The 20,334-nt window shown below is 47.8% G+C and overlaps 1 protein-coding gene across 1 annotated transcript in view; it reads left to right on the top strand.

Moving 5' to 3' along the window:
• LOC120979012 (complement factor H-like) overlaps positions 1-20,334 on the top strand; it is a 139,902-nt gene that overhangs the window by 27,021 nt on the left and 92,547 nt on the right. The window contains exon 2 of the mRNA XM_040407506.1: positions 10,269-10,448. Coding sequence (XP_040263440.1) covers positions 10,269-10,448 — 180 coding nt within the window. The remainder of the gene's footprint in view (positions 1-10,268; positions 10,449-20,334) is intronic.

Genomic DNA, 20,334 nt, shown 5'->3' with positions numbered 1-20,334 from the left:
ATTTTTGGAAGATGGTGAAGGAGTACATAGCAGACCGTGTAAGCGTCCTCAATGATCCCTCCGTGCCTTACAACTACTGGGTGTCCAAGCTGGACACATGGCACGAACTGGCGCTCTACGCTTTGGAGGTGCTGGCTTGCCCTGCTGCCAGCGTTTTGTCTAAACGTGTATTTAGTGCTGCTGGTGGCATTATAACAGATAAGCGTATCCGCCTGTCAACTGAAAATGCTGACAGGTTGACTCATATAAAAATGAACAAGGCCTGGATTGACATGCATTGCTTATTCGTCACATATAATGCCCTCACATATATGGCCTTCGAATATAATTTTTTAGAGGGTCCATTCACCAGCAGGCCCTCACATATAATTTTTTAGAGGGTCCGCTCACCAGCAAGCAGGCCCTCACATCTAATTTTTTACAGGGTCCGCTCACCAGCAGGCCCTCACATATAATTTATTAGAGGGTCCGCTCACCTACAGGCCCGCAACTCAAATCTTTTACAGGGTCAGCTCACCTGTAGGCCAAAACCTAAAATCTTTTACAGGTTCAGCTCACCTGCAGTCCCAAACCTAAAATCATTTACAGGGTCAGCTCACCTGCAGGCCCGCAACTCAAATCTTTTACAGGGTCAGCTCACCTGCAGGCCTGCAACTCAAATCTTTTACAGGGTCAGCTCACCTGCAGGCCTGCAACTCAAATCTTTTACAGGGTCAGCTCACCTGCAGGCCCAAACCTAAAATCATTTACAGGGTCAGCTCACCTACAGGCCTTCAACTCAAATCTTTTACAGGGTCAGCTCACCTGCAGGCCTGCAACTCAAATCTTTTACAGGGTCAGCTCACCTGCAGGCCCAAACCTAAAATCATTTACAGGGTCAGCTCACCTGCAGGCCTGCAACTCAAATCTTTTACAGGGTCAGCTCACCTGCAGGCCTGCAACTCAAATCTTTTACAGTGTCAGCTTACCTGCAGGCCCAAACCTAAAATTATTTACAGGGTCAGCTCACCTGCAGGCCCGCAACTCAAATCTTTTACAGGGTCAGCTCACCTTCAGGCACGGCAACTCAATGTGAATGAGGCCCTCCTTTATGTGATATATAGGTTGTATCAGAGTTCCTCTTCCTTGTAATTTTTGGCAGCACTTGCACTTTATATACAAGTAAATATACAGGAAAGAATGTTTTCAATCAATTTTTCCTATAAAATAAATTTTTTACTTTGGTTTTGTCCGTAAAATCTTTATTAGATTGTGGGCCTGGTGATCAGTTTAAGGCCTTTTTAAGCAGCATCAACAGCAGCATGGTGATAAAAATGAGTGGTAAGGTGACATACTGTGGAGATGGCAGCATGAGTAGGCCACATAGTGGCACAATGACTGAGTCTGGATAAAAGACTTAGGCCACAGATTGTTTAGAAAGATGCAGATGGAAACAATCTTCGGAGCTGTATGACGGTCACCTGCAGATTAATGCAGACCAGGGGCTTAGCTATAGGGGAAGCAGGGGAAGCTGCAGCTTTGGGGCCCTAACCCAGAAGGGGCCCATCCAGGAGGAGGACTAAAGGATTTGGTCCGGGCCCCCTCAACAGTATTACACAATGAAATTATATACAGTGACAGTATAGACAGTGTATAAAACGGATGGAACAGCTGCCGGCCCTGGTCTGAGAGAGCGATCTTTACTAGCCACAGGAATGGGGGAGGCATGAAAGAAAAGGGTTGCTAAAAAATTACTGTGGGATGGAGCCCCATTCAAAAATTTGCTGTGGGACCCAGTCATTTCTAGCTATGCCACTGATGCAGCCCACAAAAGCAAGTTGGGTTTATCGAATCCAAAACCTTAATTAAATTGTGGGCCTGGTGATCAGTTTAAGGCCTTTTAAGCAGCAGCAGCAGCATGGTGCTAAAAATGAGTGGCAAGGTGATATAGTGTGGAGATGGCAGCATGAGGAGGCCACATAGTGGCACAATGACAGAGTCTGGATAAAAGACTGAGGCCACAGATTGTTTAGAAAGATGCAGATGGAAACAAATCTGTAGAGCTGTATGACGGTCACCTGAAGATTAATGCAGCCATCAAAATCAAGTTGGGTTTGTCGATTCCACCTCAGCTCACCAGCAGGCCCCCAACTCAAATCTTTTAAAAGGTCAGCTCATCTGCAGGCCCTCAGTTATTATACCTAATAGGTAATTTGCACGCATGCTGCCTTGCTTGGATGTGGTAGCCATAGCCGTTTCTCAGGCTCCCTCTCCGGAATCAAACACTGGTTACCCGTGGTTACAATAGTTTTGAGCTTACTGTTACATTAAAAGTTGATATGGAAGATATCCAAATGGATTGTGGACGTGCGATCAGGCAGAGTCAACAAAGCGTCAGCAGGGCCTCTCCTGTATGATGTTTCCTCATTCAAAATACCGCAGAGACATTCCCTGTAATTTTTTATTACTCATTCCAATAACAGTGCATCTTATAAGTTCTGTATTGTTATTTATCGTCACTACCATGAGTCGGGAATGTGTGATTTGCGCGCCACCCGCTTGCCTTCCTTGGATGTGGTAGCCGTTTCTCAGGATCCCTCTCTGGAATCAAACACTGATTCCCCGTTACCCGTAGTTTACAATGGTTCTGAGTTGACAATTACATTGAAAGTTGATAGGCCAGACATTCAAATGGATCGTCGCCGTCACGGGGACGTGCCATCGGACCCAGGTTAACTAGAGTCACCAAAGCGGCAGCAGGCCACCGCCCATAATGTTTTAGATGGTCAGATCAGCATGCCCTTGCTCCTAATGTTTTTGAGGGTCACCAGCAGGCCATCAATCATAATTTTTAAAGGGTGTGTATGATGCCCCCCTTTATGTGTAACTAAGTGTGTATCGGAGTGCCTTTTCCTTGTAATTTTTGGCAGCACTTGCACTTTATATACAAGTAAATATTCAGGAAAGAATGTTTTCTATCAATTTTCCCTCTAAAATCAATTTTTCCCCCCCTTGGTTTTGTGCGTATTATTGTCCTTATGTAAAAGTGGCGTACTATTCGGACAACATAGTTCCCAGCAGCGACCAGCGAGTCCAAGATGCATCCAGACATCCTCCCCATGCTTTTACAGAACCATTTAGGTGGTGTTACCAACAATTTCTGACATTTTTTTATGAACCAGGCACCCTCCCCTCTTCAGAGCAGGGGGTACCTGGTTTAATGCTTGGGTTCTCCCATTGACTTTCATTATACTAGGGTGCTCGGTCGAGCACCCGAATATCACAATGTGTGTGGCCCGAACACCCAAGCACTACGGTGCTCGATCAACACTAGTGTCTGATAATGGCCGTAACTTGGTGGCGGCTTAGGAGCTCGGCAATCTCACACACATACCATGCCTAGCCCACGTTTTCAACGTAGTGGTTCAGCGATTTCTCAAAACCTACCCCAATTTGCCTGAGCTACTGGTGAAGGTGCGCCGCATGTGTGCCCATTTCCGAAAGTCATTTATAACTGCCGCCGATCTGGCAACACTGCAGCAGCGCTTGCAATTGCCATCTCACCGACTGTTGTGCGACATGAGCACACATGTTGGCCAGGCTTTGTGAGCAGCAGAGGGCAGTAGTGGAATACCAGCTGCAACATGATCGTCGCCTTTCCAGTCAGCTGCCGCTCTTCACAAGCGAGGAGTGGGCATGGATGTCTGACCTGTGTGAGGTTTTACACAACTTTGAGGAATCAACACAGATGGTGAGCGGTCGATGGTCAGCTCAGCAGCAAGCACTAACAGCTAATGTTTTAGAGAGTCAGCTGAGCAGCAGACCCTCACCCCTAAGTTTTTAGATGGTCAGATCAGCAGCAGGCCCTCACCCCTAATGTAGAGGGTTACCAGCAGGTCCTTGCTCCTAATGTTTTTGATGGTTACCAGCAGGCCATCAATCATATTTTTTCAAGGGTGTGTACGATACCCTCCTTTATGTTTAACAAAGGGTGTATTGGAGTGCCGGTTCCTTGTGATTTTTGGCAGCCCTTTCACTTAGTGCATAGGCTTTATGAGTGTAGGAGTCCCACTACCTGAACAATTGTACCACAATGTGAATGCGCCCCTCTTTTATGTGATATACAGGTTGTATCGAAGTGCCTCTTCCTTGTAATTTTTGGCAGCACTTGCACTTGTTTTCAATCAACTTTTCCTATAAAATCGATTTTTTTACTTTTGTTTTGTGTGTAAAACCTTTATTAGATTGTGGGCCTGGTGATCAGTTTAAGGCCTTTTAAGCAGCATCAGCAGCAGCATGGTGATAAAAATGAGTGGCAAGGTGACATACTGTGGAGATGGCAGCATGAGGAGGCTACAGTACATAGTGGCACAATGACTAAGTCTGGATAAAAGACTAAGGCCACAGATTGTTTAGAAAGATGCAGATGGAAACAATCTGTGGAGCTGTATGACGGTCACCTGCAGATTAATGCAGACCAGGGGCGTAGCTATAGGGGAAGCAGGGGAAGCTGCAGCTTTGGGGCCCTAACCCAGAAGGGGCCCGTCCAGGAGGAGGAGGACTAAAGGATTTGGTCAGGGCCCCCTCAACAGTATTACACAAGGAAAGAACAACTTATACAGGAAAGAATGTTTCCTAACAATTTTTCCTCTAAAATCGATTTTATCTTCAGTGTGGTGCGTATTATTGTCAGTCTGTAAAAGTGGCGTACTACTCAGACAACATCGCTTCCAGCAGCGACCTGGGAGTCCAAGATGCAGCCAGACATAGACCCCATGCTGTTTCTGAACCATTTCAGTGGTGTTTCCATCAATTTCTGACCTTTTTTCTATGAACATAAGGGGTTGGGTCAGCACAACCTGCCTGTAGGTGCAGATCACTATGGCGAAATACATATACAAACGGAAAATGCAAATGTGATCGCACACTACATCCAGCACTCTGCCCTCCATGCTGGATGAGACATTGGTTTATATTTTGGCCAAAGCATAGTAAGCCACTCACCGCGTCAAGGCTGTCTCATGAGTGGTCCCTAACTCTTGTTCCTACCTGTTCATGGGCCATGACAGCCACATAAAATCCAGGGAATGCAGGTCAGCATGCAAGCCAAGTACACTTTGCTTGTAACCCCGTCCGGTGCCATTACAGCTTTCATCGGATCCAGGGATGCAAGTACCAACATGCATGCTGAACCCACCATATACTTCTCCTGGAGCCAGATGGCTAATGGTAGGTTCTATACAAGCAGACTCAGTTTTATACTGACTTTAAAACCAGCCTCAAGGACAGATTAACTGGTCAGGTGTGCAATGACTCCATGGAGATCGCCACGCCTCCAATATATACTACAAAGAAAAAAATAAGGGGTTGGGTCAGCACAACCTGCCTGTAGGTGCAGATCACTATGGCGAAATACATATACAAACGGAAAATGCAAATGTGATCGCACACTACATCCAGCACTCTGCCCTCCATGCTGGATGAGACATTGGTTTATATTTTGGCCAAAGCATAGTAAGCCACTCACCGCGTCAAGGCTGTCTCATGAGTGGTCCCTAACTCTTGTTCCTACCTGTTCATGGGCCATGACAGCCACATAAAATCCAGGGAATGCAGGTCAGCATGCAAGCCAAGTACACTTTGCTTGTAACCCCGTCCGGTGCCATTACAGCTTTCATCGGATCCAGGGATGCAAGTACCAACATGCATGCTGAACCCACCATATACTTCTCCTGGAGCCAGATGGCTAATGGTAGGTTCTATACAAGCAGACTCAGTTTTATACTGACTTTAAAACCAGCCTCAAGGACAGATTAACTGGTCAGGTGTGCAATGACTCCATGGAGATCGCCACGCCTCCAATATATACTACAAAGAAAAAAATAAGGGGTTGGGTCAGCACAACCTGCCTGTAGGTGCAGATCACTATGGCGAAATACATATACAAACGGAAAATGCAAATGTGATCGCACACTACATCCAGCACTCTGCCCTCCATGCTGGATGAGACATTGGTTTATATTTTGGCCAAAGCATAGTAAGCCACTCACCGCGTCAAGGCTGTCTCATGAGTGGTCCCTAACTCTTGTTCCTACCTGTTCATGGGCCATGACAGCCACATAAAATCCAGGGAATGCAGGTCAGCATGCAAGCCAAGTACACTTTGCTTGTAACCCCGTCCGGTGCCATTACAGCTTTCATCGGATCCATTTCGCCATAGTGATCTGCACCTACAGGCAGGTTGTGCTGACCCAACCCCTTATTTTTTTCTTTGTAGTATATATTGGAGGCGTGGCGATCTCCATGGAGTCATTGCACACCTGACCAGTTAATCTGTCCTTGAGGCTGGTTTTAAAGTCAGTATAAAACTGAGTCTGCTTGTATAGAACCTACCATTAGCCATCTGGCTCCAGGAGAAGTATATGGTGGGTTCAGCATGCATGTTGGTACTTGCATCCCTGGATCCGATGAAAGCTGTAATGGCACCGGACGGGGTTACAAGCAAAGTGTACTTGGCTTGCATGCTGACCTGCATTCCCTGGATTTTATGTGGCTGTCATGGCCCATGAACAGGTAGGAACAAGAGTTAGGGACCACTCATGAGACAGCCTTGACGCGGTGAGTGGCTTACTATGCTTTGGCCAAAATATAAACCAATGTCTCATCCAGCATGGAGGGCAGAGTGCTGGATGTAGTGTGCGATCACATTTGCATTTTCCGTTTGTATATGTATTTCGCCATAGTGATCTGCACCTACAGGCAGGTTGTGCTGACCCAACCCCTTATTTTTTTCTTTGTAGTATATATTGGAGGCGTGGCGATCTCCATGGAGTCATTGCACACCTGACCAGTTAATCTGTCCTTGAGGCTGGTTTTAAAGTCAGTATAAAACTGAGTCTGCTTGTATAGAACCTACCATTAGCCATCTGGCTCCAGGAGAAGTATATGGTGGGTTCAGCATGCATGTTGGTACTTGCATCCCTGGATCCGATGAAAGCTGTAATGGCACCGGACGGGGTTACAAGCAAAGTGTACTTGGCTTGCATGCTGACCTGCATTCCCTGGATTTTATGTGGCTGTCATGGCCCATGAACAGGTAGGAACAAGAGTTAGGGACCACTCATGAGACAGCCTTGACGCGGTGAGTGGCTTACTATGCTTTGGCCAAAATATAAACCAATGTCTCATCCAGCATGGAGGGCAGAGTGCTGGATGTAGTGTGCGATCACATTTGCATTTTCCGTTTGTATATGTATTTCGCCATAGTGATCTGCACCTACAGGCAGGTTGTGCTGACCCAACCCCTTATTTTTTTCTTTGTAGTATATATTGGAGGCGTGGCGATCTCCATGGAGTCATTGCACACCTGACCAGTTAATCTGTCCTTGAGGCTGGTTTTAAAGTCAGTATAAAACTGAGTCTGCTTGTATAGAACCTACCATTAGCCATCTGGCTCCAGGAGAAGTATATGGTGGGTTCAGCATGCATGTTGGTACTTGCATCCCTGGATCCGATGAAAGCTGTAATGGCACCGGACGGGGTTACAAGCAAAGTGTACTTGGCTTGCATGCTGACCTGCATTCCCTGGATTTTATGTGGCTGTCATGGCCCATGAACAGGTAGGAACAAGAGTTAGGGACCACTCATGAGACAGCCTTGACGCGGTGAGTGGCTTACTATGCTTTGGCCAAAATATAAACCAATGTCTCATCCAGCATGGAGGGCAGAGTGCTGGATGTAGTGTGCGATCACATTTGCATTTTCCGTTTGTATATGTATTTTGCCATAGTGATCTGCACCTACAGGCAGGTTGTGCTGACCCAACCCCTTATTTTTTTCTTTGTAGTATATATTGGAGGCGTGGCGATCTCCATGGAGTCATTGCACACCTGACCAGTTAATCTGTCCTTGAGGCTGGTTTTAAAGTCAGTATAAAACTGAGTCTGCTTGTATAGAACCTACCATTAGCCATCTGGCTCCAGGAGAAGTATATGGTGGGTTCAGCATGCATGTTGGTACTTGCATCCCTGGATCTGATGAAAGCTGTAATGGCACCGGACGGGGTTACAAGCAAAGTGTACTTGGCTTGCATGCTGACCTGCATTCCCTGGATTTTATGTGGCTGTCATGGCCCATGAACAGGTAGGAACAAGAGTTAGGGACCACTCATGAGACAGCCTTGACGCGGTGAGTGGCTTACTATGCTTTGGCCAAAATATAAACCAATGTCTCATCCAGCATGGAGGGCAGAGTGCTGGATGTAGTGTGCGATCACATTTGCATTTTCCGTTTGTATATGTATTTCGCCATAGTGATCTGCACCTACAGGCAGGTTGTGCTGACCCAACCCCTTATTTTTTTCTTTGTAGTATATATTGGAGGCGTGGCGATCTCCATGGAGTCATTGCACACCTGACCAGTTAATCTGTCCTTGAGGCTGGTTTTAAAGTCAGTATAAAACTGAGTCTGCTTGTATAGAACCTACCATTAGCCATCTGGCTCCAGGAGAAGTATATGGTGGGTTCAGCATGCATGTTGGTACTTGCATCCCTGGATCCGATGAAAGCTGTAATGGCACCGGACGGGGTTACAAGCAAAGTGTACTTGGCTTGCATGCTGACCTGCATTCCCTGGATTTTATGTGGCTGTCATGGCCCATGAACAGGTAGGAACAAGAGTTAGGGACCACTCATGAGACAGCCTTGACGCGGTGAGTGGCTTACTATGCTTTGGCCAAAATATAAACCAATGTCTCATCCAGCATGGAGGGCAGAGTGCTGGATGTAGTGTGCGATCACATTTGCATTTTCCGTTTGTATATGTATTTCGCCATAGTGATCTGCACCTACAGGCAGGTTGTGCTGACCCAACCCCTTATTTTTTTCTTTGTAGTATATATTGGAGGCGTGGCGATCTCCATGGAGTCATTGCACACCTGACCAGTTAATCTGTCCTTGAGGCTGGTTTTAAAGTCAGTATAAAACTGAGTCTGCTTGTATAGAACCTACCATTAGCCATCTGGCTCCAGGAGAAGTATATGGTGGGTTCAGCATGCATGTTGGTACTTGCATCCCTGGATCCGATGAAAGCTGTAATGGCACCGGACGGGGTTACAAGCAAAGTGTACTTGGCTTGCATGCTGACCTGCATTCCCTGGATTTTATGTGGCTGTCATGGCCCATGAACAGGTAGGAACAAGAGTTAGGGACCACTCATGAGACAGCCTTGACGCGGTGAGTGGCTTACTATGCTTTGGCCAAAATATAAACCAATGTCTCATCCAGCATGGAGGGCAGAGTGCTGGATGTAGTGTGCGATCACATTTGCATTTTCCTTTTTTCTATGAACCAGACACCCTCTCCTCTTCAGAGCAGGGGGTGCCTGGTTTAATGCTCGGGTTCTTCCATTGACTTCCATCGTGCTCGGGTGCTCGGTAGAGCACCTAAGCATTCCGAGGTGTTCTACTCGAGCACCCGAGCACTTTGGTGCTCGATCAACACTAATGTTCACCACTCCATTCACTTCTATGGGGCTAAAAGAGCTAGCTGAGTCCTGTACTAAGTAGTCCCACAGAAGTGAATACAGCAGGGATCACAGGAGACTTGGGGACATTCTTATGAACAGTGCTGTTATGCCCACTGTAAATAGGTGATGAAAGCTGTTAATAAAAGAAGCCCCTTTAAATGAATAGGAAACATATAGGAGTTCTTTATTTAAAGTGCTATAAATGTGAAAACTATAGGTACATCCACATGCTGTTTTAGGTATATCCATTTCATGCTGTTTTACAGTACCATCAATGTGGGTTGGATTTTATGAAATGTCATCCATATGCTGCAAAAAAATCTGCAATGTAAACTGATTTTAATTTTTACACCATCTCAATTCATGCAAGGCATAGGGTGAAATCCACTGCAAAACTGCAACAAATCTACAGCAGTGTTTCTGCTGCATAATCATGTCTGGTTATACCCTATAAGTGTCTATCAGGCTGTGATAATGATTATGTGTTATAAATATGTAGTTTACTCATTGACAGTAGGCAAATTGTAAACCTTGTGGTAGTCAAAGTGTATGCAGCACTTCAGTGAGCTGATTGGTGGAGGTGCCTGGAGTGAGACCTGGACCCATCAGATTTTGCCGCCCTAGTCTATGACCATATGAAATTCAGTAACTACCATATGGTATTGTGCTCATTGTTAAGGACATGAAGCTAAATCTGGTACCAATATTTTGTGAAATCCCCGAAGTCAAATTCTAATTCTTCTGATTTTCTTATTTTTTTCTAGCTATGTGTGCAAAACCACCAAAAATAGATAATGCAATTTTGCTGGGCAACTGGGATGAAGAAACCTACCCACATGGCCAGATGGCATTTTACAGTTGTGACCTTGGATATTTTAACGGGAGAAGTAAAATGGTTTGTGTGGATGGAAAATGGGAGTCCTTATATAACAGACAATGCAAAAGTAAGCATGAAGAAATACAGCTAATGCCAGAATGGGATTGAATTTAATGTATTGTGTACTAATCACTTTATGCAATGCAAGAAAGTAATTTTAACAGTATATTTCCAGGGCAATTACAGAGTCATAATCTTCTATATATATATAAAAAAGGTAGTACCGTATTTTCCGGCGTATAAGACGACTTTTTAAAACATGAAAATCTTCTCAAAAGTCGGGGGGCGTCTTATACGCCGGGTGTCGTCTTATAAGCTGGTATACGGCGTGCTGAAACTTACGGTACTTACTTCTGAGCCGGACTGGAGATTATGACAACACTATTCGCTGTTGTGAGATCGTGACAACTCAGATCCGATGGTATATTCTAACCCCGAGCCGTCCCCATCACCATAGGAACGCCTCAGGGTTAGAATATACCATCGGATCAGAGTTTTCACGATCTCACAACAGCGAATAGTCTTGTCATAAGACTATGCAACCAATAGAGGGCGCTGTTCATGAGCTATAAACAGTGCCCTCTAATGGTTGCATAGTCTTGATTATCTATTAGCTGATTGTGGGAAACAGCAAATTCTCCATTCTGCGCTTCCATGTGTCCCTGCTGTGAAGAGACTCTGGCCGGACCCACTCTGACTGAACCTCCTGAAGTATGAGCTGGGCAGGCGGGTGAGTGGCGCAGGTGGTTTGCGCTCGTGTGGTCTTCACGCTGCCCTGGAGTGGAGGGTGCCGGGACCGCTACAGTGAGCGGTGAGGATGGGTGGGCGGGGCTGACTGATTCACGCGCATAACAAAACACAAGGTGCATATAAACGGACTATGGTCTCTGCTGCACTGGTCTCTGCTGCACTGTACCGTATTTTTCGCCCTATAAGATGCACCTAGGTTTTAGAGGAGAACAATAAGAAAAAAATATTTTTCATTACACCTCAGGTAAGACCAGCAATCAGACCCCCAATGTTAATCAGACCTCAGATCAGACCCCCAATGGCTCAGATCAACCCCCAAACCTTTAGCCATCTATCAGCCCCCAATGTCAGCTATAAGCCCCCCCCAATGTCAGCCATAAGCCCCCCTAATGTCAGCCATAAGCCCCCTCTATGTCAGCCATATGTCTGCCCCTCATGTCTGCCCCTCATGTCAGCCATATGTCAGCCCCTCATGCCAGCCATATGTCAGCCCCTCATGCCTGCCCCTCATGTCAGCCATATGTCAGCCCCTCATGCCTGCCCCTCATGCCTGCCCCTCATGCCTGCCCCTCATGTCTGCCCCTCATGTCTGCCCCTCATGCCTGCCCTTCATGCCTGCCCCTCATGTCTGCCCCTCATGTCTGCCCCTCATGTCAGCCATATGTCAGCCTCTCATGCCTGCCCCTCATGTCTGCTCCTCATGTCTGCCCCTCATGTCAGCCATATGTCCCCCAGGTCAGCCATCAGCCCCTAGTGCAAATAAAAGAAAAGAAAAAAAAAACACTTACCTCTTCCGCGATCCTCTTCATTCTACATTCTGCTGTCGGCTGGCTGTGTATAGCGGCGCACAGTGTGAGGTCACAGAGCGACCTCCCGCTGTGCGCAGTCCTGCACAACCGATAGCTGAGCCGTGGACCAGGAAGTGGTGAGTACAGATCCTTCACCGCTTCCTGGTCCTTCTGTACTAATGAAGCGCTTCCATAATGGAAGCGCTTCATTAGTACAGAGTTAAAGACTGCGGTTGGGGACCGCTGGGTTAGTGGATAACAATTTTACTGCAGGCCAGTGGAGTACAGGCCCCAAACATTAGGCATTCACTGGAAAGAAAAGAACTAGTGATTATGTGGCTGGAGGTATATAGACGGTCAGTGGATAACATTTTTATTGTAGGCTAGTACAGGCCCCAAAAATTAGGCATTCACCTGACAGAAAAGAACAAGTGATTATGTGTCTGGAGGTACACTGGATAAAATTTTTACTGTAGGCCACTGGAGTAGAGGCCCCAAAAATTAGGCATTCACCTGACAGAAAAGGCCTTTTATGCCGCTGTATATCTGTATATACATAGGACAAGGACCATTCTTTGTTCTGGGTAGTGGCGGATATGTGTGGGCTGGCATGAGGAAATTCAATTGCACGTGATTGTCACAGGTGTTGAATTCCTCCGAGATCCATGCCCCATTCATTGTTAGTCGTGAGCTAGGCGAGTGTGCTTATCGGTCACGATCCCTCCTGCTGCTCTGAAGGTCCTTTCGGACAGGACACTCGACGGGGGCAAGCCAAGAGTTCCATGGCAAATTGTGCCAGCTCTGGCCACAGGTCCAGTAGTCCAGGGGTTCCTTGCTTCTCAGAGCGTCCACATCGGCCGTTAACCCTGGGCGTTCCCTGAGGATGGATTCGGAGGGCGGCTGTCGATGGGTTTGCTGCAAGAATGATCTCATATCCAAAGTGACCACCATATCTTCAAACCGCCCTCTTCTTGCAGGCTCGGTAGGATTGGTACCTGCACCTGTTTTGATGTGGGTGGAAATGCCTCTGCCAGCGCCAGCAACAGAAGAATGCAGCATCTCACACAGCAAGGCCTGGAAATGCTGCATTCTGCCCTCTGTGATGCTGGTAACATGTTTGCCATTTTGTGTTTGTACCGGGGGTCTAAGTACGTTGCCACGCAGTACTGGTCCTTGCCCTTTATGCTTTTTATCCAGGGGTCCCTCTTCAAACACTGGAGCATGAAGACCCCCATTTGCACTAAATTGGAAGCGGTGGAGTGCCCAGGCTCCTGCTCATTGCCCAGGAGAATGTTGTCCTCGGTCTCCTCCCCCCAGCCACGGACAACACCAGGGATCCCTGAAAAGTTTAAAGTCCCCCTCAAAGCCTGCTCTTCTTGCTCCTCCTTCTCCCCCCAGCCACCATCCTCCTCTGACTCCTGCTGACTTGTCTCACATGGAGTAGCTTCCCCTGGGAATTCATTCAGCATTGCGACTTCCTCATCTTCCAGCTCCTGCTCCTCGACGGCTTGATTAATGACACAATGCAATCTACGTACCAGAAAGAAGGCATAAGGTACGATGTCACTGATGGCGCTCTGGCTGCGACTGACCAGTTTGGTGATCTCCTCAAATGGCCGCAGAAGTCTGCATGCGTCGCACATGAGCTCCCAGAACCTGTCCTGCTGTAGAGTTCGTACAGGTAGTCATTAACAGCATGTTGCTGCTGGAGCAGCCTATCAAACATATACAAGGTGGAGTTCCATTGCGTCGGTGTCACAGTCACTCCCAGGCTAGGTGTTAGAAGGTCAGAGACGCTGTCTGCACGTGATGTTATCTGACAGCCTCTTTTAATTTCACTTTGTTGTTGATGGTAATGACCACACCTCTAGTCAGGTGCAGCATAGTGGTCATTACTATTTAAGTCTGGCTACTCCCTTCACTCCTTGCGGTGTATAGCTTAATTTGCAAGTGGAAGAGCTGGTGTGTGTTGTCTCCTCTGGTGTTCCTGCTCTTTCTTCTACTTCAGGAGTTATGTGTCTCATTCCTTTGTATTTGTTTTGTGTTGTTTCCCCTGCCTTCTGGTATCTGGTCTGAGTCAAGACCCCTGTTTCTTCTGCTTAAAGGGACTCTGTCACCACTTTCTAACCCCCCCTTTTAAAAGTATTGTTATCTCCATGGCGCCCCTGTGATTACAAAGGTGTTGTTAGAAGATAAATTCGCCGTCTCCTTTTGATAAAAAGAGCTTTTATCTAACCTGTCAATCTTCTTGATAAGGTGCCCAGGGCGTTTCTGTTGGTCTCAAGCTGCAGCCCGCCGCCGCCGCCGTTGGTACCCAGCTCCTCCCCTGATGCTTTCAGCGCCGCCTGAATGTAATGAAATACGCCTCCGGCTCTCGCTCAGTGCCCCCTCCTCCTTTTCAAAGATCCCGCGCGTGCGCACAGGCCTGTGCCTGATGCGCCCGTGCGGACATTTACAATCAGCCTCATTGAGCGAAGTGCGCATGCGCGCACTTCGCTAACCTCATCAGACGAGCACTGCAGCCAGCCACAGCCTGGCTGGCTGCAGTGCTCGTCTGATGAGGAGGTTGAGCGAAGTGCGCGCATGCGCACTTCGCTCAATGAGGCTGATTGTAAATGTCCGCACGGGCGCATCAGGCACAGGCCTGTGCGCACGCGCGGGATCTTTGAAAAGGAGGAGGGGGCACTGAGCGAGAGCCGGAGGCGTATTTCATTACATTCAGGCGGCGCTGAAAGCATCAGGGGAGGAGCTGGGCACCAACGGCGGCGGCGGCGGGCGGCAGCTTGAGACCAACAGAAACGCCCTGGGCACCTTATCAAGAAGATTGACAGGTTAGATAAAAGCTCTTTTTATCAAAAGGAGACGGTGAATTTATCTTCTAACAACACCTTTGTAATCACAGGGGCGCCATGGAGATAACAATACTTTTAAAAGGGGGGGTTAGAAAGTGGTGACAGAGTCCCTTTAAGGAACGGGTCATCTTTGGCCCCTATTACTACCTCAGGGCATTACAGGGTTAGTTAGGCTTTAGGTTCCAATAAATGAACGGTCCTACCACTGAGGTCCATTCATTCATTTAGCAGCCAGGGCTAGGGTTAGGATTCATTAGGTGGTGACCTTTTCCCCTCCCTAGCTTCTAGGCCAGATACCCCCCCCCCCCCCCCCTCTTGTGTTTGGTGTTGTGTTCCCTCCCAAACCTCGTTGTGACATTATACACCGCCAAAACCGCCATTTTGTTTGTATCAGTGCGGCAATGGATCCAATCCCGGCACTGGTCAGACAACTACAGGGGTTGTCTTTGGAGGTAGCTGACCTCTGCAATTTCCTGTCGCACAGATCCAGAGACCTATGGAAGCTGGTTCCGACTGTGGGAATCAGACCTGCCCTGAACCTAAGGTTGCTCTCCCAGACAGGTTTTCCGGGGGCAGTGATAATTTCACTCTGTTTAGGGAGTCATGTAAATTATATTTTAAGCTGCGTCCTCGCTCTCCTGGCGATGAGAGTCAAAGACTGGGTATCAATCATGTTTCTGCTTAAAGGAGTCGCCCAGGCTTGGGCCTTTTCTTTGCAGACTGGATCACAGTCCCTCCAATCGGTGGACAAGTTTTTCAGAGCTCTGGGTTTCATTTACGACGACCCGGATTGGATTTTCCTGGCCGAGACTAAGTTGCGTGGCTTGCGGCAGTGAAAGCGGTCTGCAGAGATCTACTGCTCTGAATTTAGGAGATGGGCTACGGATACGAAGTGGAATGATCCAGCTCTGTGCAGTTAATTCTGTCAGGGATTATCTGAGCGGCTGAAAGACGCGTTGGCATTTCTCGAGAATCCTGAGTCTTTGGAGGCAGCCATGTCACTTGCTGTATGTATAGATAGACATCTGAGAGAGAGATCTAAAGTCCCTCATTCTCAGGAGGTGCTATTATATGAGATGGCGGCTCCCTCTGATACTTTCGGTGGAGAGACTCTCGAGTTTACCCCTTGTGATAAGCTTATGCAGCTAGGGGGAGCTACTCCTGGGACTGCTGGTAAGAGCTTTGGTCATATGAAGGGGGTCTGTTTTTGTTGTGGAAAGAAGGGACATTTTGTGAATAGTTGTCCGTTCTTGCATCGTCAAGGTAAAAGCAAGAAAAAGACGTTTAATCCCCAAGTTACTATTGGTGGTGTGGGTGGGGAGCAAGAAAACTTACTTTTGTCTTTTACTGGTAGTACCAGATTTCTCCTGTCTGCCGAGGCTGCGCTAGAGCCCAAAACTGTGGAAATCAAAGTATTTATCGACAGTGGGGCATGGATTAACCTGATTGATGGACAGTTCGTTCGTATGCATGGTTTGACTACTAATGCACTAGAGGAAAGTATTTCTGTCTTTGCAATTAATTCAGCACTAGGGTTGAGCGAACCCAAACTGTAAAGTTCGGGTTCGTACGAAACTTTAAGTTTTTTTTTTTACCCCGAACCCGAACATTTCAGTAAAATTTCGGGTTCGAGTTCGGCGATTTAATGGCGCTTTTTGAATGGCTGCAGGGCAGCCAATCAACAAGCGTTTAACTCATGTGACCTTAGAAGCCATCACAGCCATGCCTACTAATGGCATGGCTGTGATTGGAAAGTGCAGCATGTGACCCAGCCTCTATATAAGCTGGACTCACGTAGCGCCGCACGTCACTCAGCTCTTACTAGTGTAGGGATAGGATGCTGCTGCTGTGAGGGAGAGAATAGGAAATAATCTGATATCAGAACTTGTTGTTAACTCTGCAACCTACAGCAATTTTTTTTTTTTGTGGGTCCAATGCAACATTTTTGTACCCTGCCCTGAGCCCCGTGACACGGAAAAATACGTTTTATCCGTCTGTTAGTAAGGTGGGCGTCGGCGGCCATTTAGTGCAGGTTCAGTGCACCAGCACTGCATTTGTGCCAGGGACAATAATTTAATCCTGTTTTTTTAGTTCAGTGGGCAACATATGCAGCGTACTCAAGTTAGGTGTAGAAATGTTCCTGGGTGTTGTAGTGCAATTGTGACACTAACCTGAGACAGCTGACTCTCTGCAAGGGCAGGTGATGATAAGTAATGTTCGTGACGCCAGTGCCAATTAAACGGTGGCACGCCGTTTGCTGATAGCAGGAATAACTGAGGAACCACGTGATGTTAAAACAGAACTCAAACTTTAGTAGTCATCATACATGGACATAGATGGAAGCGCAGTTCCTTTGCAGACAGTTGGTTGCAGTACATTTGATGCAGGCAATATATATAGCAAGGTGACTTCAGAGTGTTAAACACAGGACTTGCAGTACAGGCGGCTTGCACTCTATTCCTGACTGATCCTGGAACATAGAAACTCTTCTCCAAGGTCCGATGCCCTAGCTCTGGCGTATATCCTTGGTTTTATAATTATCAAGTACCTCCTCTGTTGTCTTTAGTACCTCTTGCTTTTCTGAACTTGCCTCTGTCTCTCCCAGTTTCCTCAGGCTGGTTAACTGTGGTGTTCCTGCTTCTGCATATATGAACTCAGGAGGGGAACCTTCTCCTTAGATCTGGAACCCGGTTACAGGGACTGCAATACCCTCTCCTGGTCTACAGGCTTCAGGCCTGGACTTGACTCTGACATAGTCTAATCCCCAACTTGGTTCTCACTCTGGTTAGACTAGACTACAGACTGACTTTTCCTTCCCTGACTGGGCCTTATATAAACTAGGGCTCCCTAGCTCCCTCTAGTGACTAAGAGCTGGAATGACACCCCTAGCAGGCCTGTGCATGCACATTTTACAGCAACAGGGAAATACATAGCATTACATTACATTACATTTTATAAAGATGACTTATACCAACTTCCCCATAAATAAGGAGAAACGACAGCACACCAGTGACCCTTCTGTAGTGACGGGCATTACAGCTCCCGTACACTACATACCCCACTGCTTTAAGCTGAGTACGACCTCGTACTCCATCAGGGCCCGCCCAACTGGAATTTCTACCTGAAACAGAAAAAGAGACATGCAGGCATACATATATGTAATTCATCTGCATTTACATTCATATCAGGTCCAATTGGCAAAGGTGAAGGGTGGTGACAAGGGGCGTCGGTCTCTTCTCTCAGGATAGTGAATGGAACTGGGGCGCTGACCTGGCACAGCGTGACATTAATACCAGGATAGTCCATATGTGCAAATTGTCCTTAATAGAACAGCAAGAAACGGTAAAACAGTATAAAAGTTCTTGGAGGCTCAAAGAACAAATATGAGTCCGTACCCAGGTTACTTTCCTATAAATCACAGAGGCTCTCATGCGGTGGAGTCCATCTCTGGGCACATTTCCCTTTAAAAGAGCAAAAATCTCAGAGGCTCAGGTTCTTTTGAGTCTATCTCCGGGCACGGTTCCTTAGTATCAAGTTGCACAATATAAAACAAGTGCTGTAATACCCCTGATCAACCTGAAAAGGGGGTTAAGGGTAAAAGGTGCAACAGAGGAACAGGCACAACTTGGCGTGGGATAGCAAAAGCAGGCAGGAGGTCCTTGAAACAAACTTGGCTTCGTTGACTTTAATACTTCAGTGGTTAACACCTACCACTGAGCCGTGGATAAACTGGCAGCAGCAACAAACGACCATGAAACATAGGACTCCTGTCCTGGAAGGGTTAAGTCCTCAACATCATCTTTTTTTTTTTAGCAAAATAAATCAAAGGCCCAGCAGGCTGATTCACAGAGGCATGTCATAATCACCCTGCTCTGCTGGCAAATATGGCCTGTAGTAGTCCTCTACAGGAGGATGTGCCCACATCACGGTGTCAGGGGGCAGCTGCAAGGTGAAGGGGCCCCTGATAGGTATTGGCCCCATAGGCCTAGGGTTAAACACTCTTGTGGACCGTACCGGTCCCGGCATAACTACTGTAGGCTGTAGTGGACTTGGTACCGCCGCCGCCAGCGGTCCGGTGGGCTCTGTGCAGCAATTCACAGCAATAGGGGGTCTTCTTTGGGACCTTGACGGAGCAACATTAGTAGAAGGTGGTTTACGGGTGGTGACAGGCACCCTTACCTCGTCCTTCTTAGGCGGCGTCTGGATCCTGGCGGTGGCAATCTTGCGCAGCTCCCGCAACTTTTCCTCCAGCTGGACAATCTGGTCACCGATGCTTTCCGTGTCGGAATCGCTGTCCTCTGCTGGCACCGCCGGCGCAGGTACAGTACACGATGCGTCGGACGCGGCCGCTGCAGGCTCCGGTGGCGCATCTGGTCTCCGACCTTTACGGATATTCTCCAGGGTAACACGGAGTCCCTTGAGATTTTCTAAGTCCTGGATTGTCTTCTCCCGTCGAGGCAGCTCGGGGGAAGGATAGGGGCTCACCCATTTTTCCAACACGGTTGGCTGCCAGAAGACATTAGGCCCAATGAAGGAGCCTCGCTCCTGGAAGGCGTGGTGGGCCTGTTCTGGAGAGCGTTCAGGTTCCCGCTCGCAGCCAGAGTAGTCTTCTTCTGCCTCCCAGTCCTCCGGTTCTTGCTTGGGACGGGTCACAGCAGTCGCATATGGGCCTCTCAGGCTCTCGGCAGGGGTGAACTCCACCTCCTCTCCCTCGCGGAGGCTATGCTGATACGAAGGGAGGTAGTCTCTCTTAACAGATCTCCTGTTGACGTATAAGTCTCTGCCAGTTAGGTAGTCTTGTATGAACCCGTAGCCACGGGTTTTGTCAAAGGACACCACCAACCCCTTTCTCCTTTCCAGGCGGGGTTGGGTGTTGGTGTGGCGCTCGTGAATAGTCTTGGTCAGTTCCTCATAATATATTTTAGTCTTTGTATTCCGCTTTATAGCGGCCTCCCGGATCTCTGCCATTAATGAGGACCACTTGAAAGAGGGCTGAAAGAAGTCTCTCCAAGAGCTATAATGGTGCTCTGGTTCTTTCCCCAGTGCCGGGCAGGCGGGTCTCTCCGGTCCCGGAGAGTAGTCCGGTGGAGCGTCCTCAGGCTCTACATCAACATTATTCATCTTTGGTAACTCCGGCGCGGACGTTGCAGCAAAACAGTCCTCACTGTCCAACATGCTCGATCCTTCTCTGGAGAGCGACAGGGTGGCGCCAATAAGATCAGCCAGATCCTCCCATTGCACTGGGAGGCCGCCCCCCAGGTATTCCAGTATGGGGAAGGCGGAGTCCATGCTGGCAGACATGCAAATGTCCAGACAGGCTGTGGCGCCTGACCTTGAACCTTTTCCCGCTTCTTCATCAAAAAGGCGCCAACTTTTCCAGCCTTTTCGGGATGAAGATGACGCAGCAGCAATTTCAGCAAGCTCAGCGGCCATCTTTGGTAGAAACGCTGTCTATTCACTGACAGCAAGCAGGATGATGAAAAGTCCACAAAACCACACTCCGATGTGGCGATTTCTTTCCTCTTGATAGCGCAACACTGCACAGCGCTTTTTGGAGGTTTTG

Source organism: Bufo bufo, chromosome 9, assembly GCF_905171765.1.
Source record: "Bufo bufo chromosome 9, aBufBuf1.1, whole genome shotgun sequence".
NCBI lineage: Eukaryota > Metazoa > Chordata > Amphibia > Anura > Bufonidae > Bufo > Bufo bufo.
Note: the sequence above shows the minus strand (reverse complement) of the source record. Positions and strands in the feature narration are given on the sequence as shown.